At 38.1% G+C, this 25,426-nt stretch overlaps 1 protein-coding gene across 6 annotated transcripts in view; it reads left to right on the top strand.

Annotated features, from left to right (window-relative positions):
• Positions 1-17,329, top strand: part of LOC117576449 (uncharacterized) — a 43,385-nt gene extending 26,056 nt beyond the window's left edge. For all 6 annotated transcript variants that reach the window (XM_052006666.1, XM_052006667.1, XM_034261217.2 and 3 more), the window contains 4 exons: positions 6,512-6,701; positions 11,760-11,911; positions 13,386-13,501; positions 13,607-17,329. In XM_052006666.1, coding sequence (XP_051862626.1) covers positions 6,512-6,701; positions 11,760-11,911; positions 13,386-13,501; positions 13,607-15,729 — 2,581 coding nt within the window. In that variant the 3' untranslated portion in view covers positions 15,730-17,329. The remainder of the gene's footprint in view (positions 1-6,511; positions 6,702-11,759; positions 11,912-13,385; positions 13,502-13,606) is intronic.
• The last annotated feature ends 8,097 nt before the right edge of the window (positions 17,330-25,426 follow it).

Here is a 25,426-nt window from a genome sequence, read left to right as displayed (position 1 = left end):
TAGGCGAGGCGTGCTCAGTCTATTGTAAAATTTCGATGAGAGGACATTGATTTGCTTTCTGCTATTTTTTAGACATTTTCGGACCTCTTTAAATGTAAATTTTGAAACAACATTTGCTAAAATATGTTTGCTGTTAAAATTTCAGTGTCTGACTAAATCTTTCACACTTCCCAATATATGAAAATACTGCTAACGTATTTAATAAGTGGGTGGCAAAGATTTTTTCGTTTTTAGATGTCTCAAATATAATGAATCGATAAAGTTATTTCTTGCTTCCAAATAAAAGATAAATCATATAATCAGCTTGCCTTTCTTGTCTTATTTAACTAATTTGCGTCTTTCTGCCAACAACCTGTAAAACCTCTTTAATATCATAAACTTTTTACTATTATTGCTTGTACTTACTAAATTTTTACATGGAATAATGAAATATATTTTGTCAGGTAATATATTCAAAATTCTGCTGAAAAGAGAATTTTAATTTGTAATTAAAAGTTTTCTTTGCATGTAAAAGAACTGCCCTTTTTAAAGTTAATGTCTAGCGATTTAATCGGAATTTTAGATACTCTCTAAAAGCGCAACTACTGAAAAGCTATTAAAAGTTGTTTTTGGTTTACTAAGCAACTTTTGTCTAGAATCACTTTTCAAGCTATTGGCTAGCTTGGTAAATAATTTAACTAGTTTATATTTGAAGTGATGGAAACTCTTAAATAAATTTGCTTAACAATATCAATTAAATTTTTGCATATTCATCTTCGATAATGAATACACTACTAAATCTGGTTTAGTGGTTGAATTTTGAAACTTTTGTTACTTCCTGCTCATATTAATGCAAAAACCACTACAGTAGACATGCACTACATGGACTCCCATGTGCATAAGTGTCGCTGCCCCAACTGATGCCGCGTAGCTGTATGTTTCATAAAGTTTTTCGGCTGTTGCCGTAACAGTTGCAGCACTTTACTGTTGGGGGAACACAGAACGTGTTGTTTGCTCGCTGAAACATCATAAATTACATGCGTGCTTTTTGCCACACGCCTCTTGTGTGTATGCGCTCAAACTCAATCTGGTCGACTTCTCCTCTCATCTCACCCCACGAATCAACTGCTTGCATATGGTAAACTTTTCCCTTCTCTCTCTCTCTGTGTCTCTTTCTTCTGTGATTGTTGTTATACTCTAGATGCGTTTGGAGTTGTGCATGGGAAATATTCGCATGGCATACTCGTATATGCGACTATTATATTAATGCTTGTTGGCTCTATAAATCTGCGAATTGCAAAAATTTTAATGCTCAAATTGTATTCATGAAGTGCGAATGCCACGGTGAGGATGGCATCGAATTGTCAGCTTGCCGGTTAACCGACTGTCTGATGATAGAGATGCAAGTGCACACAGATCTGTGGGGAAATTGCATGGAATTTACTTTGCTCTTTAATCATACGGCACCAGTGAACATGGCAATGGTTATGATTTCGGATAATATTTTCAATCAACAAGCTTCATTTTAATAAATATTTCCAAGTATGCTCAAACTTTATTGGCTTCTCTCTTACGTTCAGTTGAAACTGCACTTTAAATTGGTACACAAATATTTCATTGCATACTTTTCTCTTACATTAAAAACGTTTTAAACTTTTGACTTTAAAAAATACTATTAAGAAAACTGGTTCACTTATTTCCGTGTATGTTGTGCAGTGTATGTGTTGAAGGGTAATAAAATGATGCTTATTGCATTGAAGGCATCATAAATGCGCAAGCAATCTCTACGTATTACGGTGCAGGCACAGCACGACACAACACAGCAGTTACCCTTGAAGACCACGCCCAACCCGCACTCCGCACTCCACATGCATCTGAGTTGCCAACAGTTATTCATAATCGTTTGTCCATATTTTGTGGCAATGTTGTTGGCCTATGTACACAGCGGCAGAAGCAGCAGCAGCAACACCAACAACAACAATAAATGTTGTACACAAAACGGCCGCAGCTTGCGGTAGAGTAATTTTGGTAAGCGTTCGTGGTGTGGCCACGCTGGCGTATGAGCAATATATTTATATGCGACTAGTTGGCTGACTAAAATGTTACATGACTTTTAGCAATAAATAATTTGTATTGTTTCCACTAAATGGAAAGTGCACTAGCCTAGTTGAATCCGACTATAGAGCAGCAATTAAAAAGTATAAATTATTTGATTGTACAAGAATAATATAGGTCAAAAAGACGTAACATCTCTTTGAAAGTGTGTGTCGCGTCGATCACAGAGACTTATGTATGTACATATACACATATGTGCAGACACCAGTAGAGTCTGGCATTCCTTTTAGTGGCACATTCATTTGCGAATAATCCCTTCGGCCTGAGCTCACTATTTAGCTAAAACTGTGCCTTCAAGTGCTTCGGGCTTCAGTTTTTAATGGGAAGCTCATGTAACCGGCAATGCGATTCGTGTTAAGTGGGGTACATGAACCCCATCATCACAACAACTCCCTTTAACCCAAACCAAACATAAACATTAACGCCTGCAAAGTGTGTAAGCGTGTGTGCGAGGAGATACAACTCGTTTCGGTTAGCCAGTTATTTAGGCAAACGTTTAAGGGTGTTGTTGCCTTTGCAGCCATATCAGATGGCATGTGTGAGGCCTAAGGGCGATTAAATGGATTTGACTCCTAGACTGGCAGAAGCACTGATTCCATTTTGCTTATATATGCTAATAAAGGACGCCCATATTTGTGGCTGAGATTGTTGCGGGGATTACGAAATTGCAATTGAAGATGAAAATTTAAAATTGTGCACTAACAAATTAATTCTTTTGATAATGCTAAATCTGAGTATATTTTAAACTATGCAACTCTTCTAGAGAAGTCATTGAAATCATTTGCTAGCCATATTGCCTTTAGTGCAAATAGTCAAACTAGTAATATGCTTGTATAAACACTTGTCGTTAGCGTAAAAAAATTTGCATATAAATACAAGTTTTATCAGAAGCCACTCTGCTCTATTTCGGGTTGCTTAGAAACCTTTATCCATTACAACTGAATATTAATTAAGAGCTGGGGTGAAAACTAACAACTTTCAGTTAGGATCATTCAACTCGGATGCCAACACCGAGTGTTAACACCTTTCGCAGTGCATCCTCTCAGTTCCGGCAGCACATTCTCATTTAATGCAATTTGAAATCAAATTGCATTTTATTTGCACAACTTCATTAGCAAACTCTTCAGCAAATTCATTACGACTCTGCCAATGACTATCAAAATGTAGGGCACTAGACAGCAAATGGCTGCATTCAGCCAAAAGTTGACTGTCATATCGCCACACTTCTCCTACACACTAACACACACGCACGGGTATGTATAAAGTGATACGCACACATACGAGCATTCACCTACGGACACTTGAAATGTCTTTTCGAGTGCGGAAATATTTAAAGTGTCACACACGTTGTTCGGAAATTAAATGTGAGCATTGCTTATGCTCAGTGGCTCAAGGGAAACGAACTTGTGACTATGTCATGCTGACGCTCGTTTACACTAACCAACAGCATTAAGATCAATATGAAATTAAATATTTATCGATTCTAACAAATAAAAAAAAATGATAAAAATCATAAAATATGTTCTTTAGCCTTTTTAGATGTTGTTTTTTCACAATTACAAATTTGTTAAAAGCTTTTTAAATATTTAAACTATTCATGTTAAAAAAACATGTGCGAGCTTTTCCTTGAATGCATCAACAATTTTAATTTATAATTTCTTGCTCAGAAATTATGTAATAGAGTTGATTAAATAAACAAATTACACACTAGACACTAGACAAATTCAAATACAACTCGATACACTGCAAATCGAAGTAAATTTATATCTTATAATAAATTTCACAATTACTAGCAGTACAATCTAAATTTTCTCCTATGCTTAATTGATAATAACACTTTATAATTTTCAATTAAATTCCATGTTTATAGTGTCAATAGGGCCAATTGTGATTGTTGATACCCAGGAAAACGTAAACATGTAGCATAGTCTTCAACTTAAAGCACAATTTGTTCACTTTTAGTGTATGCTCGGTGTGAACGGCCGCAGCAAAACTGTCTGACTGTGGATATGTTTCTTGTGGGCGTGGCACAAAATCAAATGACAAAATGACAATGTTTAGGTGCTGTTGGTTGTGTGTGTGTGTGTTCCTCCCTCGTGTTTGCTTTTTGGTCCCGTTTTGAGTCCCTCTGCTCTGTGTTTCATTGCATGCCTTTGAGTGTTTATTGTGCATATTTTCGGTGGTCGCTTCCAGAGGCGTTTGCGTTTTGGGTTTCAAGTGTTTTGTGGTTCGTTTGGAGAGTTAACGTTTGTGTTGGCCTCCTTTGTGGCACATTTTGTGGTGCGTATACGTAACATTGTCGTATTTATTAAATGAAACCATCGCGGTTGGCTTAGTTTCACTAACTTTTCTCGCTTCTCGCTTAGTTTTGCCAAAATGTGCATCTGATTTAAGCTTGTATAGAATGTGTAGTTTTTGTGCGTGTATGCAAAACTTTTAATTAAGCATTTGCATTATTTGCTTATGCGATTTGCCCGTCGGATTGTTTGCTATTTCATGGTTTTAAAACTTGTATTTGCTCTTATGCATTTATCTCATTTCCGTGGAATTCTGCTAGACGGCAACAAAAAGTTGCGGTTTTTTTTAAATTACTGAATTAAAGCAGACCGACATGAGATGCATGTTTTATGCAAAATAAATACCATTCTTATTTGAAAAAAGGCAAATAAATTTTTGCTAACAAAATTTGCTTCACTGCCTTCTAGAATTTCCTCACAGACAAACACACATTTAATAATTTAAAAGAATAAAGTCATGCTGGCTGGCCCGAACTGCGCAGTCTTTTAAGTAAGCTTAGACTTGACATCTTCTCTTTATTTATTACATGCGACGAGTACACATCCTGCCATCTTGCCATCCTGCTCCTGATTCTGTTGGCATCCAGAAATAACAACAACAGCAGCAGCAGAACAGTAACGACAACAACTAGAGGGAAACATGCTCTAAGCGTTTGCTCAAGTGTGTGAGATTACATAATAGAAACCGCAAATAAATGTATCGCGTACTATACCCATGACATAAGAGCAATAGCAACAACAATGCCAGCAAGTGTAGTACAAACATGTGTCTCCGGCGATAGAAGCAAGCAAGTACTGTGTACTTACCCCGGCACAGGACTTGCAGCACTCAAAACCAAAATGAAAATCAACAGCCAGCAGGAACAAACGGATAAAAGTGAGAAAAAGGCAACATCTTTTGAGATATTCCCACCTTTGGGCAATACATTCATGATGAGTGCCTCCTGCAGGCAACTCTATAAGTGTCTTCGCGGGGTGTTGCCTTCTGACTCTTGCCTTCTTTCCATTGCTGCTGCTATCGCCGTTGTCAGTATCGAGGTCAAAGCGCATAACTTAAGTAGCCGACAATAAAATGCATAACATGGCAGACAACCCAAATGGTAAAAGCGAAAAGCAAGATGCGAAAACCAGAGCAAAAATGTAGAAAATATTGCTCTATTTATTTGTACATTAGGCCAGGTTAACATCCAGAAGACTTTGGAAAAAACGATGCGCCTCACTTCTTGTAGTACTGAATGCTTGAGTGTTAGTGTCTCCCTCAGACTCCCTTTGGGCTCTACATGCTGCTTACTTTGGCTTCTAGTACCTGACAGCACAGCTGCTAGCAAAAGGCCAAGTGTTGTGCTTGACATGTGCAAACCCATTCAGAGTGTACCCTGAATGCGAGTTGTTGTTTTTGTATCCTGCTGCGGCTCATAAGCATTTTACGCTGCTTGGCTCCAGCTTCACTACACTCAATGTTCTCAAAGCAAAAAAGACGGCGATAAAGTATCGCAGACCTTTTCAGTCAAGGCAAATGTCATTTATTTATTAACTTATTTATATTGTCAATAATAAAATAAATACATATAACTATTTGGCTTAAAAGAAAATAAGGGAATCCATAGAATATGCATACCATTTTTGGTACATGTAAACATAATTACAGTATTTGCTTTTAAGTTTTTCAATATAAAATTTAATATGGCAAAGTACCGCTGCACCTGACGGGTCTTAATTGCTTAGTTCTGGTATATTTTTATATCCTATGGTAGACTTTCAATATAATGGCATATCTAGACATACCAAATTTAGCTTTTGGTATATTTTGGCATTTTGTAGGCATACTAATTTCGAACATTTTATAAACAATATCATTTTCGCGTCGTTTTGTTGTTATTGAAAATTTGTAGAGGGTGAAAAGAGAACCTGAACAACAGTAACTTCCAATGAGGAGTATATGAAATAATTATAAAAACTAATTAATTTCAATTCGAAATTTACATTGATGATAATTTGGTATTTGGTCTTCATTAGAACCACAACATTGTACACTACTTGTAGCACTCACAGCATAACCAAAAGCTAACAAAAACGTTAACAATACACATTACGAATTGGTTGTTGTTTTTCACCCACAGATACCAGGACATGTACAACAATCCGATTAAGGCCACTAATTTGGAGCATCGGGACGTTGTGCTGGACATTCTCTCCGATGCCCGAGTTGTCGGACCTCTGCTGCAGACTGGCGTATTCCATGCGGATGTGCATCGTCGTAATTATATGTACGTTTTTGGCCATAATAGCGCCACGGGTCCGTATGCAAATGTAAGTACACAATTTCAATGTATTTTGCGCCCTTAGTAAATTGTCTATCTATAGTATTCTATAGTCTGTGGTAGTACACATAATGGACGCATTGTAAGCACGTCAAATTGTGATTCCAATTACGCAGCGCGTTTAATTTAAATGCTGTGGTCAAAGAGGCCACTGAGTATTTTGCCCAAATAACCAGCATGAGTTGCCGTTTAATGAGTTTTCATGTACTGCTTGGCCAAATAATTTTCAAAAACTTTTGTCGACACCCCCGCGCATCTAAAGCATCAGTGCCCCATTGGCCCATTTCCCCACTGCCCACTGCTGCGGTCTATGACTGGTACTCTTGGGTTGTGGCAGTTGGCTTCTGGCTTCTGTCTGCCGGGTCATTCCATCATTGGCCGCCGTTTTGGCTTTTCAGCAAAACAATTCACAAGTTTGCAGGCTGTACAGGCCGCGGCCCGTAACGATCGTAATAAAGACAATGAACTGACTTCAAGTCTACTAAAAACAAAACACAAAAAACCAAAACACAAGCCAAAAACACAACAAACATAGCTTAAACTTTTGGACCCCAGTAACACTAAGTAGACAGCCGTGCCACTTCAGTGGAGGGGTTCATTTAGCTTTGCTGCCCGTGGGCGGATGAATAGATGCCTGAATAAGTTGTCTGGTTATTTGTGTCTCAGCTTAAGGTCCTCGACTATCTGTCCGAGTGTCCCAGTGGCTGTTGCCACCAGTTTTTATAGCTTTGTCATGCTTACGGATTCGCTGCTGATTGCCCTTGTGAGATAGCTGCTTGGTTGCTTAGAGTCGCCTTGGTCTAAGTTATGATTAAATGTGTCTATCGATTTGCAATTAGAGTGCGAGTGGATGAGACTCTATATCTTCGTTGATATTGATAAAGTGTACAACGCAAATTTGATGGGATAAATCAAATTTAGTACAACAAATGGAAATTGAATAAGCGTTCAATTGAATCAATGCGAATATTCGGCATGAATATGAATTGCAATTTAACTGATTTGACAATCAAATGAGAAGTAACTAGATACAATTCTTTTATAAATATTCATGGAATGGAATGAGAGAACCGCATCTTTAAGCCGCAGAGTTCAGCTAAATTCAAATAAAGTCCACTGAAACTGAAATAATGGATGGGTCCAACTCGAATAAAAATCTAAATAAAAAGGACAATGTCACAGGCTAAAAAAGTTATTATTTGGCATTATTTTTTTGGGTAAACTTCAGCTGAGCGTTAAGCGTATTTTTATAGCTCTGCTAGTTAGTTGGCCATAAACCATGGCAGCCAAGTCAACTCAGCTCGAACTAAATGAAAATAGTCGTCGAGCGTCCACTTCAACCAAATAGAATGAATCATTGTCGTAATGCCTGCATTACAGAATTTTATATTTTCAAATGCGACAACAATTTCTGGCAACTTCGTTGGCAGTTTGAAAGTGCAACAACTTTTTAATAGTCCACAATTAAACAACTCCTTGTATAAATACAATAGAATGCGATGAATGATAAATTATGGCTACAGATAGACGGAGAGTCCTGTTCATGCTGGAAAAACATAGAAATCTTGAAGAGGGAAGCAAGTTTACTCAGACTTGCCGCATTTGGCGGGAGAGTAGCTAAATAATAGATGAGAGTATGTCGCGAAGCTTAAACGACATTTATATTTATGTGTTTGAGATGAGAAAAAATGCGAGGACGATCAACGCAAAGCGCCAGAGCGCATTAGTTACAAATAAATTATGAAAAAATGAAATTCACTTAAATATTTCATGGCAAAGCAAAGCCAAAACGCTGATGCTGAATGCTGAAAGCTGCTCGGCGTTGGTAAACATGAAAAGCATCCTAGAGGGATAAGCAGGCTCAAGCACAGTCACAGTCTGAGGCTGAGCCTAAGGCTTGCCTACAAATTATCGCTACACACAGCAAGTCGAAAGGCAGGACCCATGTGCTCGGGGGCGTTGGCAGACAAATAAACCAGCTAGCAAACAAACAAACCAACCAACATAACATACATGCAGATGAAGAGAGAGGGAGCTCTAACAATGCCACAACATTTTTCTCTTTTTAGCCAGACATTTCATTTTATTTATTCGGCCATTTTTGCGGCATTTGCTTTGTGCTTTGTCAGAAGACGAAGCCAAAAACTCAGTTGAATGCGAATATTTGTGCATAAACTGCGCTTCTTTCTGCATCTTGTGACCAAGTTTATTTTTTCACTCCATGCTGGACTGGACTGGATGCTTAAGCAGCCTCTATAGGCCACTCACTGACTGACAAAACAGAAGCAGCCCATATCTATACTCACTATACGATGCTCACTCTCTGGATTTAATACCAACTGACAAAATGACTGAGTGTCAGTCGTCGCATCCCTCACTCTCGTACTCCAAGAGAGACTATCTCGACTAAAGCCGCGGGCATATTGTAAAACTTTTTGGCACATGTCTTGCATGTTTGCAGTTGGGAAACTGGAGACCAAGTCTGCTGGAGTCTGTTCACTTACCAAATGACAGCTGAGGGAAAGTTGAGTACACCTCGTACTTCCTCTGAAGTGCACCGAAGGCAGCTCTACTCAACACAATTATCCAACTGGTGAAAATGTTGCGAGTAAATGTTGCTCACCGAAAGAAGATTTTCTCGAGACCAATGTAAATTGTCAGTTAAAATCAATGGGATTTTAGAAAATTGGCCGTCAAGTAAAATAAAATTTAAAGTAAATCAAGATATTTTCGACATTCATTCGCACTCATTTAAATCAAGTCTCAAAGCACGAAAAAATGTTCTTTAAATTGCCATATTTATGCGGCTATTTTAATATCATAAAAATATTTTGTAATAACCAATCTTAATGTCAGGATCTCCCTCCCACTCAGATGTGGAGTGAGTTATGGTACAGTTCAATTTATTCAGTTATTTAGGTATTTTGCGGTATATTTATCGAATTGGCCAAGCTCGTTCACAGTTTAATATATTTTGCATATTAAATTCAGCATTTTTTACACACGACCACGAAGTCATTCCGGGAATGTCAAGTATGTCCTGTGAGGTCCTTGTCCTTTTTCCCGTGTCTGGTAAAACTTTCTCCTTCGCTGCTCTTGATAAGAATGAGACATAAATTGTGGGAGAAAGGAAACGAAAAATTCATGAAAATAAAATAAATAAAAATAAAAATGAAACTAAAATTTTATTTTATTTTTTGTCGCGCTTACATAGAGTGAGAGAGAAAGAGGCAAAGAACCAGAAACTTTTTGACCGCATTCATAAAAGAAATGCGGCTCAAGACTTTGGCAAATAATAAAAACTTTTTGCATGACGTCAAATGTATTGCATACTTATTAGAACACAAAATTATTTAAGTATGAACAATAAGCTTGGCAACAGCTGCCGAAAATTCTAATTACTTGTTAGTAAACATCAAAATTAAAGACTTTGTGTGGGAGAGTTTAATCTAATAAAAGCCTAAGATATGATGAGTTGGGAAATACGCAACCCCCTCATTACATCCGCCCGCCTTATCCTTGGGGGCAGGTTCATTTACCTCCAAGCTGAATAATATTTTGAGAATTGACAAACCAATTTTCGTAATTTTACACTCAGAGCTAAGTCGAATTATTGCTTCCGTTGAAAATACATACAGAAAACGATAGCGAGAAAAAGTGAGAGGAAGCTAGACAAGCACACTACGATATCCTGGAGTGGAAAGCAAACAATTGCATAAATTATAAAATTAACGCATATATTTCAAATTAATTTTCAGCTTTTCCGCTTTAATTTTTAAATTTCATATTAATTTCACGCAGGAAGTGCTTGCGGTATTCAATGGAAAATATTCAATTGCCCAAAAATAAATCTCATTTGCTATTTTTAATTTTCATTTATGTTTATACTTAATATCCTGTCTCTTAAAAAGCTATTTAATTTGTAATTTAATATTTATATTGGAAAAATGAAGCAAGCAATTTATAAATTGAATATGTGTATAAACTTGTTAACTGAAATATGGAATCGAATTAATTTCTTTAATATGGTTATTTATGTTTTCGATTAAAATTGTTGTATTTGCGTGGTTTGATTGACTTATTTCCAATTGATAACTACTTTCCAGTACTAACATGGTATAGGTAGAGCGGAAGCGAATAAACATATGCTGGGTACATGATAAAAATTCGAAAATAAAACATATATTTACAAAGTTACGATTGGTTTGGCTATAAGCTGCAATGTAGAATATCAGATAAAAGGTTATTGAACCTAGAACGACATAATAAAACGGCGTCTAAGCCAATATTCTTACTTTTCATATTTGCGCATTTCGTCAAAATAGAAGAAAATCAAAATCAAAACTGGCATTCATCATCCGTAAACGTCCCCAAAGCTTGGCGACAAGGATGAAGATGAGCGACAATGAGCTGAGAAATGATAGAAGGACAACAGCCACAAAAGGCGACAGCGATTTTTATGAGCGCCAAGCAAAATGCTTTGTGACTTTGTTACATTTTTCATGGCAACAGTAAAAAGTTGGCTTTATTACCTACCTACTTACTGCAGTTGCTGTTTCCCCTGCCTATCTCCTTGCCAGTCCTTCGCTGCCTGTCTGGCTCGCTGACTAAATATTTATGCAGGAAACCTAAGAAGATTGATGCTGACTGGCCAGAAGTTGCTGAAAAGCTTTTCGCTCTGATTTAAAAATTGAAAGATTTTCACCAAAATTACAATGCACATTAAACCCTTGCTTGGGGTACATTGAGTATTGCATGTGTTAGAGCCCAGTTGAGAGTTTGGAATTCAAATTTCAATAAATTGTGTATTCTAATAGTTAAATATATAATAATTAATTTTGCTTGTTTGGTATTATATCTAATTCATTATTGGTATTATATACAATAGTCATTTGGTATTATATTTATCAATATATTGGTATTATCTCCATATCTTAAACTTACAACAATTTATTATACCTAAAAGTATTTTCAATAATGAATTCTTAAAATAAGAGCATTTTATTTGTGACTTCATAAACCTTATGCTTGCGCTTTGCCTTTTCAGCTACCGCACAGTATTATGGGCGAGGAGCTGGCGTTCATTTTTGGTGCGCCGCTGGCGCCGGCCGGCCCATTTGCCAGTCACAACTATTCCGTGCAGGAAAAGCTTCTTTCCGAGGCGGTAATGGCATATTGGACGAATTTCGTAAAGTCTGGGTGAGTAGCACAGTGTCTGTGGTGAAGCGAATTGAAGAGTGCATTTTGTGAAAGTTTGCCATTGGAAATGGGTGAATCGCGAACGAGAGCGAGATCGGGAATGAGAACGGGAATGGGAACGGGTTGAGGGAGGGTAAGGAGACGTACACATAGCCGAGGAGGAGGCAGTGAGCCATCAACACGAAGAGTCGCTGCTCTGCATGCAAATGCAAATGCGAATGCGGATGCAGTGGGTGATGTGCATGGCATTGGGCTGCGGCACGTTTTGCAATCTGCAACGCTCGGACAGTGAAATGAATAGAATTTTTACTGCCGTTTTTATTATTATTTCGCTGCAAAAACAACTGCAAAAATAGCCATAAGCAAGGCAACAACCATACGGGCAATGCAAATATTATTAGTTGAAATGCGGCAGTGCTCCAGCAAAATGGAAATCAAAGCTGAAATCAGCCATCGTTAGCAGACATTTTGGCATTCATTTCGATGTCCGAACATCCGTATCCAAGTGCTTATTAGCTTCATATATGACCATGCAATTTAATAATCAAACATTTTTTTTTTTTGCCAAAAATGCCACAGAGCATCAGCAGGAAATATTAGAGAGAACTAGCGACTTAGTAATGGGAATTGAGAGTGTGTTTGTCAGGATATGATATTGCAGCTTATGAGCATGTGGCCACATAATAGTTCTGATTGCGAGGGAATTTTATTTCAAGTTCGTTCCAATTATCTTTGAGCCAAATTTACTTCTAACTAAAATGCTCGATAGTATATTTTTTTTATTCCATAGCTACAGTGGCGCCTTCAGTATATATTTTCTCATTAGGATAACGAAACCAAAACCTTTTAAGTCGCAATTGTAGTAAGACATGCAAAATCAAAAGTTCTTTGATTTTTAAAATACGTCCATAATTTTTAAAATGGTTAATTGTATTACAATTTTCATAAACTTTTATATATTTATCCCGCTACCATAGGGAAGAAGAGTATTAGAACTTAATGCCTGCAGGGAATGCACATACGTAACAACCTGAAGGAAGCTCGTCCGCCCACCTAAAGTACATATAGTTTTCAACACCGTCAACAGCCTAGACGATATAGTCGGACCATCTGTCTGTCAGTCCGTCCGATCGTATGAAACACTGTATATCAAAGACTATGAGAGATAGAACTATAATTTCTTTCTACAACACTTGAAATACTTATACGCAGATCATGTTTAAATTTTAATTTTTTCCCCACGCCCACTTGCGCCCCGCAAATCTTTATATTTGGTACATACATGCAAAATAACTTCAGTATTTACGATTCTTGAAAATTAGGTACGATCAGATAAACATTAAAATACTTTTTTAAGAAAAATATAAAATAAGTTTAAATTGTAGATGATTATTATATAATATTAAATATAAAATGTTAAGTATATAAATTAACATAACTTCAACTTTACATTTTTCCGCAATATCCTCTCCAGTAACCCAAAAGCCCCGTGGAAGGGAACATTTTTGAATTCGCATGCCTTAGAATGGGATCGCTATGACTTGGATTGGCCAGAGTTTAACAAACGGAGTCAAGCCTACCTGAACATTGGTAAGTACTTAATACAGTGCTCGAATAAAAGTCCGTTTGAGTTCATTTTAATGTAATTCAATATTTTGCCCTTGGCTGGCAACTATACCTCTTTGTCCGCGACAGGCATACCACCAACTGTGGGCTATAAATACCGTCAGATCTACATGAATTTCTGGAACAAAGAGTTGCCAGACGAGCTGAATCAAATTGCTGCGATACAGTTGCAGGGCCAGCAGCAGCTGCGGGGCACATTAACATCGACAATGCCCGGAAACGAGGTGATTACGGGTCATATGAGCAAATACGGGCCGCGTGACAATGGCGCCGAGGATCCGGTGCGTACACTCAAATTACTGCTGCAGGATCCACTGGCAACGGGCAGCGAGCAAACCGAGACCGCCGCCGAGAACATGTACAATGCACCGCCCACATTTGGTCATGTGCATAGACAACAGCAGGGCATGGATGTAATGGGTGGCAGCATGTCCGGCGAGGAGGTAACCCAACCGGGTCAGCACATTGCTGATTATGGTGAGGATGGAACGGCATCGCCGTCCCCATTGCCATCCGAGCCCGTAGCTAAGTCAGAGACAACGATGCAGTTGCTCATCGCGCTCATTGCCATCTTTATTGTGCTGAACGTGGCCATCTATGCAACGTTCCTCTTGCGACAGCGTCGCAAACGCAACACGTCGCTGCAACGCAAGCTGGGTGGCAACATTCTCAGCTACGATGGCGCGAATGACGACGAACTAAAGCGTTGCAGTAAGTCTCGGGATGGTGACGACAGCTACGTTCTAGACATGGTGCGCAAGTCGAATACTTATGAGGCCATAAAGACGGGTCAGAGGTCGCCCATCAATGGCTATGCCATTCAGCGTCAGCTCAGCAGCTCCACTGTGGACACGCACACGAAGGTGTGTGAATGGATGTCGTCGCAGAATCAAGGCCATAAGCTGCCCAAGTCCGGCAGCTTTCAGACCACACCCACGCCACCGCCAGTTGCCCAGACAGATGGTCGCATTATCATCTGCCAGGACATCGAGGTGGCCGATGCAGCACTGCTGACGCCGCAGCACATGCACGAGACCCAGGAGACGATGCACTATGAGCTGCTGCTGCAACGCCAGCACTCGGCACTGACGGAGCCAAGCGACGCGACGCTGCTGCGTCGTCACAGCCACTCACATTCTGATCCCGTGGACATGATACTGGCTGCAGATGAGCAGGTCACAAGCTTTGTGCATGCCGATGATGTGGACATAAATGTTACAAGTCGCGACGAAGAGTCGCTCAACCTGCAACCGCTGACTGCGGCCCAACAGCTGGATCTGCTGCGGCAGCGTAACTATCCCAAGGTGTTGCCCACGGCACAGGATTTGCGCAGCTACAAGCGCAACTCGTTGCCGCCACAGAACTTTGTAGCACCTCTGCCGCCACCTCGCACCATCAGCAGCACACTGGGCAGGCGTAGGAGGGACAGCAGCAACATTACGACATCGCCGCTAATGCTGGCACAGGACTGTGGCGAGGATGAGCCCGGAGAACCGCAAATCACGCAGAACACTCTCATTGTGGGTCCCATTGTGCCCAAGTCGCCAGCGGCATCTCTGAAGCGCCCCAAGCGGCCGACTCTTAAGCCAGAAGCACAGCTACCGGGGCAGGCAGTGTCAACGCTAAGCGGCTCCTTTCAGTCATTCGAATCGGTGCCGCCTGCGCATGAGGCGACGCCACCGCAAGGTCAACGCACCGAGTGTGTCTATGCGATTGCGGCAAGCCCCAGTGTCAGCTCGATGCCCAGCTCGCCCACAAGTTGGTCGGCTCCCAATGGTGACCTATATGCGCAGCCAACGAAATCCGCCTCCAGGACATCGCTCATACCACGCCTGCTGCAAATGTCGCCAGAGACGCTACCGGCGACACACGCAGGACAGCTAGTGTCAAATCCATCAGCTGCAGAAGTGTCAACAGCAACAACAACGACATCTGTGACACCAAGCCGCATACCGCAATTACAACGTCAGACGTCCAACAAAGACATCGGCCCCCAAGCACTTTCAAGTGGCAGCGACAGCAACAACACATCAACGTTAAATGCACGTATCGAGTCCACAATTTCCTCAGCTTCGGCAGCGACCAACTCCTGGTGCTCCTCGGGATCATCATCGTCGTCCTCAACAGGCACAGTGCGAACGGAATTGCAGCAATGTCAGCAGCCGAGCAAAAGTATTACAACATGCATCTAAGACAAGACAACCCGGAAAGTTGGCAAGCGGAGTTCTTCAATTTCGACGTCATCAATGAAACAATGAGTCCCGCTGTGCCCGTATTACCCGCATTGCGTCGCTCAAGCACAGACGACATCGACTAAGCCATCGAAGAGCACGCAGACAAAGTATCCTGCGAGACGACTGACTGTGGTCTGGGCTCTGACGGGAATAGTATGAAGGAATGAAGGCTCCTTACGCGCAGCCTGTCGGAATTTTATAGTGTTTGCGAAAATTTAATAATACATTTCGGAAGAGTAAAGTTTATCTTTGACTTGGCGGTTGGATTACACAAGGACCTGCAGCTTGTGGTCGCTTTGGTCTATCCAAGTTTGTACAGCGTTCAAGTCGCCTCCAAGTTTGAATGCGCTTTTATTTAAATTCACCAACTAAAAGTAGAGAAAAGACGATTACGATGAAATATCAGGTCTAAAGAATTCCAAGGAAATTGGATATTTCATAACTTTAATTGATTTTTTAAGTCTGAGAATGTATTAAAATCATACTCGGATTGTTTCATTTTGAAATTGATCATTACTAAGGAATACCAATATAACAGCAATGATAAATGTTCTATAAAAACGTATTCAAATATTTTCCTAAATGATTAAATAGTTTTAAATGTAATAAATAGTTAATGGAAATTATTGTGCAAAATGATAATCTAAATTAAAATAATTTAGCATAAGGTATTCATTGCTTAAGGCTTAAACATTAACAACACCATAATTCAGCTTGTGTAGCAAATTATTTATGTGCACAAAGGAATTATTATCAAGTATTACCAGTAGCGCTAATTAGGATTACATTATTATTAGTGTACTTAATTCAAATACAAATTACCTATATATTATAACAATAACAATATACATAAATTTGCAGTTAAGCGTAAGTTTTGTTTGTTCACTTGAGCTAATTGTTAATATGTATTGATAAAACTTTGTTTTAGCTGCTTTCGAAAGTTGCTACCTGAAAATAAGCATAACAATACTCAATTTCCTTCAGAAAAGTTGGTCAACTTCTCGACTCTCATTGTGCCAGCAATTTGGCAAAGAAGAACAACTATTTACAATACGGAACTTGCCAATACTCGTGCATAAAAACCAATTCCTTGATGCTGTCAACTTAATTTGCGACTGCGAAAATTTATTCAACAAAATCAGCAACAACATTTCCGAACTGAAGCTGAAGCTGAATCTCTAGAAATGTCAGCATTTGTGAAACTGCAAATTTTTCAAATATTTGGCATTTTGCGAGTAGTTGTTGCTGGAGGACTTGTCGTTCTTACCGCAGGGAGTTACATCAAAGTTGTCACCACAAAATAGTTGCGTTGTTCCCTAAACTCTATCCCGGAGCCCGTGAAACTTTTTTGATGGCTTTTATGCCTTTGCTTTGTGAATTACTTTTCGGTTTTCCAGCGAATTGAGTTATTGTGTCGACATTTGCTTGCTTTTATTTTTCGTTCTCTCTTCTTTTTTGGAGTGGCATTTTATGCAAATTGATGTCATGCAGTTGTCGCTAGAACATTTTTCTTCATCTGAGCCGCTACGGCCAAAACTTTGCCCAACAAGTGTACAAAGCTGTTTTATACTTTGTTTCAAAAATGTTAAATCGCTGCCATAAACAGATTCAGCGAAGGGCACGCAAAAGTTCTAATTAAATTCTCCGTCCAATTGAATTGTATTTTTGGTTTTTCTTTCACTTCACAAGAAAGGTGAAAGTAGATGCTTTTCATTCATATTTTTGTTTTTGGACAAATATTTGTTTTTCGCTAATTTACTTAAGTAAATGTCAAGTAGAACGAAGGCCATCCCAACTCTTACGGCGTGGCAGTCAGAGCCAACTAATTGAGACGACCCAAATTTTAGCAGTATTTCAGAATTTTGTTGTTCAAAGGGAATCACATAAATGTCGAACATGGCTCTAGGGTTCCTTTCATGTTGTGGTGTCGACAGCACTTGACATGTATTTGCACGTCAAAGAGAACTGAAAGAAGGAAAGCTCCCCCTGTGAATGCTCCAAATGCCATTTGCCATTGCCGATGTCAGGATCTGTTGCCATCTATAAGCATTCCCCTGCTGGTCGGCTTTGTTAATTTGCCACAATTCCAAAATGCTTTGCACTCGTATTGTTGAAATTTTGTATCCATTTTTTCTCTTCATGTGGGTTATTGTCTTTTGAGTATTTGCCTTTGTGCACTTTCCCAGTGTGAAGAAATGTGAAACATTTCCTTAATTGAGTAAGAAAATCACTAGGGGTAACCAAGATGATAAAAAAAAACCTTACAAGATTTCACTACTCTGAGCGATAGAAATTTCTACGAACAACCGCAACACAAGTTAACAAACTAAGCCACAAAAAAAAATTGCCCTTCTACTTGAAGAAAATTATTTTCCGAAATTTCTTAAGACCACAAAAAAGTAGTTTATTAAAGTCAAGCAAGGAACGACTTTATAGTAAAATAAAAATATACAACGCAACTACGCAAAATCAATATATTCAAGACACAGCACAGAACGGTTGGCAAAAGCATAAATCGTATTTAATTAAAACTGTCATTGCAAACAAGAAAAATTTTAAGTAAAAATGTTATTGAATAAATTAACGCAAATTATAAGCGACATGCAAAGGTAAACAAAATAAAATAGTTCATAATAAATGCATATGAGTAAGCGATAAAATTCGTGAATTTCCTTTTTATAAATTAAGCAGCTTAAATACGTCATGACTAATTAATGCACTTTATAATTAGTATTATAAGTTTAATATGATTAAGCTTTATCCATACAATACATTTATTCAAACAACAACACAGGGTCAACAGTTTAAATCCAATAGCATTCAACAATAAACTGGTTAAACATTCCACAAAATGACAAGCCCGGGAATTACTTATACATATTCAAAGCAAATAACAAAAGCATCAAAAAAGCAAATATGAGTAACGAAAAAATAAATACAACAACTGGAAACAAACAAAAAACAAAGGCAAATATGTAAATTATGTTTTCAACTTTATGTTGATGGCTTTTGTTTGGTTTCTTTTTTCTTTCTGTGTAAATGGTGTCCCGTACATTGTTCGACTTTTTAATGAAAATTTTAATAATTTATTTGCAACACCATGCACAAATCAACAGAGGACATATGTAACATTAAATTAGCATGTGTAAATAACATAAAACGTACAATTATTAAAGTTTGTATTTCTACATTGAGCGATTAAATATTTCAGTTTGATTAAAATGCATTCTACTTATTACACTTTTTGTTTTATTTATTTATTAGACGGTATTCACTCTGTATAGTTTGTTATCTGTCGCTGTTTTTGGGATATTCTAAAGCTGCCAAATATAAATAAAATTAGGTAAATTAAAATTCGTGTAAATAACACGCAAATTAGATGTATTTGTATGTGGTATTTTAATTTGTGCTCACTTATTATTGTTTTGTTAGCGACAAAATATTTGTATACTAGTTTTCTAAAGCCCATACTCAATGCCAAATTGTTGAAATAAAGTGTACAGTATCAACACAAAACAATGCAGTTTACCATATCAGATAATTCAACTTAAATTAGAACCAACCAAAATGTAAATTAATACACTGATTAAACGCCCAACGTGCTATGGGATAACCTTTATGCATAAGCAAAATTTCATTTCATTTGAAATCTGTATACGATGGTTTCATAAGTGAATGGATATAGTTGTGTCTGGGATGTAAAACTAAATATTCAAAATAATTTGGGAGTAATCTATTTATAGAATTGACTATTAGAATGTATTCGTGGCACCGACAAACAGAAATAATTAAACAAGTGAACACTCGTATACAATGCTGTGATGATAAATGTACACTTTCGAAATTAAATGTAATTTTGTGGTTGATTTGCATCGCAGAACACATTGGAAATAATCATGCAAAAATAATAAAATAAATATTTAATTAAATATAATTAGTTGTACTACCGTTGAGAGTTTCTAGTGTTTGTGAAATTCCTTTCATTTGAATTCATCTGCATAATTGTCAATTTATGTGCATTTGTTCTCATATTGTGGAGTTCAATGGCCTGTTCAATTACAAAAATTATTTCAAATAATAGTTAAACTGCAAGTCATTTGGGTAACACTTAAACTAATGCGCAGCTGTTTGCTATTGCTTGAGGCATTAAATAATAAAGAGAATCCGCCAAAATGAAGCTAACGCGTTTATCCTTTAAGTTTATTATTTCAAATTAAATATGGCTAATGGAACAAAAAGCTCTAATCTCTGGCTAGACAGGAAGTATATACATCATGGATATTATTGTTTGCATTTTTCTTTGTTTCACAAGAAAAAAAACGTATTAGACAATAACGAGAATAAAAATATCCTTTAAGAGTAAATGGGAGTGCACCAAAGCGGGTAGGAAACTTTATAATACGTGACTTGAACCAGAAGCGAGGCAACAACATTGATGCAACGTGGCGTCGCGTCGTCTCCCGCCTGACTGCCTCCAGAAGCACAAAGCTAGCTGCCTTCGAGTAGCAATTAACGCCATGATATTGCGGTTCCGTGGCACGTGGCACGTGGCATGCGCCATTTGTGCGTGGCATGGCGCAACGCTAATATGCCAAATGAGACGCATTGAGAGAAGCACTCACACTTGTTACACCAACTAGTTGTATTTTTTGTAGCATACTCTCGTGCGCCTTTCGGGCTTAACGTTCAATTTGCTTATTGCAAACGTAAACTTATGCAGACGACGACGCTGACAACGTTGTCGCCAGCATTGCTCCACATTGCTCCTCCAGACAAGTTTGCTGCAATTTGCAATTTGGGTCGTTGTTGTCGTCGCCATCGCCATCGCCAACGCCATCATCAACGCTCCCTCATGCTTTCTGGCATGCATTTGTTGCTAATTTGGCGCGAAAAGCCTTGGCTCGACTTCTCCCACCCTTGGTTCTTGGTTTGGCAGTTCGGTCTTCGTCTCCCTTTATAATTGCTTGGCACCAATTGTTTTAAATGCTCGACGCGCGTACACAAATTGCTTGGCTGCCGTCACCACAGTTCCGAGCTGAATGCAGCCCTTTTAACCCAGTTGAGTGTTGGCAACACAAGGCAACAAGTTCCCGAAAAATTAAGAACAATTTGGACGTTGGAGTAGTATAAATAAAACATTGGCTTAAATAATGGCAAGTGGTTAATTACAAGAAATGATAAACACAAATAAAAATAAATTGAGAGATTAAGAGAGATTAATCAATTGAGATAAGTAAATATTTCATACAAATATTCTACAAGTCTGATAATGTCTCCCAGTTAAATTAAAAAGCAAATATTCATTTTCTATAATATCACATTTTAAATATATTTTTAGTTTATGATTTACTAATATTTTGCATTCCTATTCAATAACAAAGTGTATCTTGGTTAATTTAAGTTGTATCTGAATTTAATTTTTGAATTATTGACTTGCTATTTTGGAAGACAGAATATTCAATTTTGTTGGCAAGTGTTAACATCGATGTGTTCGTGTAGCAATAAGAAATTGCAAATGTTTTATTATAAACAAAGGGTGTGTGCGTGTGTGTGCGTATGTGCTGGTTTGAACTTTTCGCTGTTTCAAGTCGAAATCGATGCGCATCAATATTCAATATGTTGCCTTTACTAGCATTCAGTAGCCACCATTTACACCCACCCCAGGAGAAGCAGAAGCTGAAACAGAGTCAGAAGCAGATGCAGAAGCAAAAGCAGGAGCAGAAGCAGAATCAGAAGTAGCACAATCTCAATGCGAATCCTTGTCGATATACGTTCATACGGCAAACGCCAGCTGATGTTTGCTTTACGTAATGGAATTGTGCGGTGAATCGTGTGCGCTACATTTTCGCCTTGGCACGCCTCGTTTTTGGTTCGCTTCGGTCTTTTCTCTTCTGACTTTTTGTCTGTGAGTTTTCCTTGCCTTGTCGGATGGATTGGCGTTTCGGAGGCTTTCAATTGGCTTGCGGAGCGGTGAGTGGCATGAGGCATACGGCATGCGGCATGCGGCGTTTGGCGTGCCTCAATGTTTCAACATTTACTGTGCGCATTTTCAGTGCCGCTTCATTCAATTTATTTTTGACTTTAATTAAATAAAAATACGCATACGTTAAATATTCAACTGTGTTACATTGACATAAGCTGATTATAGTCGTCCCATGCTCCACTCTGTTGACAAATGCACTCGGCAGCTGTTGCGGATCGCGGATAATTTTCTTTGGCCTTGGGCCTTAAGAAATGGTGTCCCTTCTTTAATTAAATAGCGTAGTTGTATTTCGCTTTATCGTTAATCTACCTCTATCAAATGTACATTAAATATCGAATTTCTCCTGACTATAAGCATTTAATCTTTGATCCTATGTTCGTTGCATTATTCAGTTTTGTCGTGAAATACCTTCGAGGGAGATTCAAAACAACCTCATCATATGCGAACCAGTGTTCGGGTGTAAGGCAGCCACACGTGCTCGTATTAGCAAGCAACTAAGTGTTGTTATTCCACAGTTTTACACCACAATTACCAGTTCCATACCGGCACATGCTCCTGCTCCTGCTTCTGTGTCAGCTTCAGCTCCGATCTGATGTATAAGTAGATCCCATGCCAATCTGAAACTACGTGCTACGCAGCGGCAGCTACGTGTCGAATTCCGAATACCCGAGTTACTCATAAATGTTAGACAATGTCTGCAGTGAGGGGGAGTGGAGAGGAGAGCAAACTGTGAGCTGTGCATGTTTTGTGTGCATGTCGTTGGCATCTTTCCTTCACCACTCGCTCTCGCTCTAAGTCTCGACTAGGCCTTCGTACACGCATATGCCTGCCGTTTAAAGTGTTTTTTCGTATCCCAAACTTCTGTGTTTTGTCTCGCCTCTTACAACGTAATCATATCAGCGCTACATTTTGTCAGCCGTTTGCTCGTTGCCTACCTACACACAAATCCTTGTGCACATACGCGTGTGTATGTGCGTGCATCACTAGTTTAACATGATGTCCTTGATGTTGTGTCTCTGGTTGTTTGCGTTCCACTTTTTTGTTGCCTTATGCCAGCATCAAAATTCCATGGCCTAACTATGCTCAAAGGGGATTTCAGAGTGCAGTCACAGAAAAAAATCAGAAGGAGTCTGTAAATAGTTCATGACTTCATGAAGAAATTGAATGAGAGCCTGAAATTGTAATGCATTTACGCTTGCAGGCTACAAAAAATCCAATAAGAAAATAAATGTGATATGAATATGTACATTATGCATTTCATAACTAATCTTATTTGGGTCCTAAAATTAAATGTAATTTGAAGATAAAGAATATGGTTAGGTGTCAAATTTATTAGGCAATTGTACGTCTATAAGCACTTGTACCTTTCTTTTTGTTATTTTATACTTACAGACGTAATATTTTTCAAAAAAGGAAATTTTAATAAATTTGGCATTTCAGCTTTTATTCACGTATAACAATCTTTCTTTCTTTGAAGAATATTTTTATTGCTTGAATTCTTTTTATACCTGCTACCCATAAGGTAAAAGAGTATAATACCATCGTTCCTCTAATCTACGGTATATTTTGAATGTAATTCAATATCGATCAAAACAAAATAGCCTTTAGTATATTTTAGTTCTTTTGCGGTGTATTTTTGGTTATTTGTAGAATATAGTTTTATTGAAAATGGGGTATTTCACGGCCAAACACACTCGACTGTAGCTTTCTTAATGGTTTTTTCTTTGTAGAATTCCTTTTAATAATGGTTGTGCTCAATTGGGAGTACACCAAACTTTAAAAAATAAATGTGTAAATAAAATTACATAAATTTAATAACTAATATTCTTTTAATGAATTTGCAGTCGAACTGATTGGCTCATTACCATATTTTACATGAGATTAATGCATCAGCAGTTTTTCGAGTTGAGTTAATAGGAGACTAACGATTTGATGTTCATTTCGTACTCCATTTCAGTCAAAGGCAGTCATCCAAAAAGCTATTCGCATCATATTGATCTCAATTATTTTGTCAGCAAGCTTTGAACCCACAAGGGTTGCAAAAAATACAAACAAAATCGCATCCAACCCACGCGATACCGTAACGACTCCGACTCCGACTTCAACGCAGTCACATTGAGAATCATTCAACCTTTGCACAGTGGTTCCGCAAGAGGCCAAAAATCAAAAAAGTGATAACAAAGAATAGAAAAAAATTGCACGCAAATTGTCTCTAAAATGTTCAAATCTACGGTATATTTTGAATGTAATTCAATAACGATCAACCCATAGTGATCCGAAATAGCCTTTAGTATATTTTAGTTCGATTTAATATTTTTTGTGTATTTTTGCGGTGTAGTTTTTGGTTATTTGTAGAATATAGTTTTATTGAAAATAGGGTATTTCACGGTAGCCCCTGTGTTTGTTTTGTGTGTTTGTCTTCGTTTCTTGTGGTTTACATTGTATAAAACTTCGTAATATTGAAAAATTTTTGTTTTTAACTTTTAATTTTATAGGCGACATAAGTCTTCGCACGCCTACTTTCTTAATGGTTTTGATAAACAACGGCTTTGTAGAATTCCAATTGAGTTTTAATAATGGTTGTGCTCAATTGGGAGTACAATTTCATTGAAAAATACAAACAAGAAAATGCGGAAAGTTCCACGCGGACGTCAAAAATTAAAATGTCTAAAATAAAATTACATTAAATGTATTGCCAGCGGATCCCACAGAAGTAATTTCTCTTTTAATGGAGACTGGAATGACCAAGCACCAATACTTGTTGATTCGGAATTTTGTAAACAGCAAAATATTATTCGATTTTTTTCCTCTTTTAATGAATTTGCTGTCGAACTGATTGGCTCATTACCATATTCTGTTTACATGAGATTAATGCATCAGCAGTTTTTCGAGTTGAGTTAATAGGAGACGTTATTAACGAGTTTGATGTTCATTTCGAACTATGTGTCCAAAAGAGAAAAATATTCGTTCCATGGTCAAAGGCAGTCATCCAAAAAGCTATTCGCATCATATTGATCTCAATTATAGTTTGTCAGCAAGCTTTAAACCCACAAGTGGACCAGCCTAGAGATGGCGGCAAAGGAACATCCAATGATGGCAATGTAGCGAGAAAATTTTTTTCGAATCCTCGGTTGTCTGCAGAAATTACAGGCCTTAATGAAAATTTGATTCATCGTTGTTCCACCTTACTGCAAGCTTTGGCATCGGGACACAAAATCAATGTACTCAAATTTAATGAATATGCCCTCGATACTGCGAAAGGGTTAATCAAGGAGTATCCCTGGTACTATTTGCCTGCGACGGTTCACAACTTATTCACGATCTGCTATTATAGAGCACGCAATTGTTTCGTAACGACTCCGATCATCCGACTCCGACTTGAATTATTTGCAACTGGGCGCAGTCACTTAAAATTATTTCCCTCAGTTAATAGCTTGCTTGAGGAGACATCCTAAAATTTTTGTATAATTTTGAAGTTACAACCATTGTACATTTTGTTTAGTACTTAAATGGCTCATAAATTGTTATTGTTTAATTATTTCTTAAATTTTATTGTTTGCGGTTCATTGGTTGGCGGATTTTTTCAACTACAAACACTATTTACGAAGCTTGGTAAAACTTTCAGCCCTCTAATGCCATTAAAAGCATTTTTGGCCGCGCTTCCCTACAAGC

Source organism: Drosophila albomicans, chromosome 2R (genome assembly GCF_009650485.2).
Source record: "Drosophila albomicans strain 15112-1751.03 chromosome 2R, ASM965048v2, whole genome shotgun sequence".
NCBI classification, from domain to species: domain Eukaryota; kingdom Metazoa; phylum Arthropoda; class Insecta; order Diptera; family Drosophilidae; genus Drosophila; species Drosophila albomicans.
Note: the sequence above shows the minus strand (reverse complement) of the source record. Positions and strands in the feature narration are given on the sequence as shown.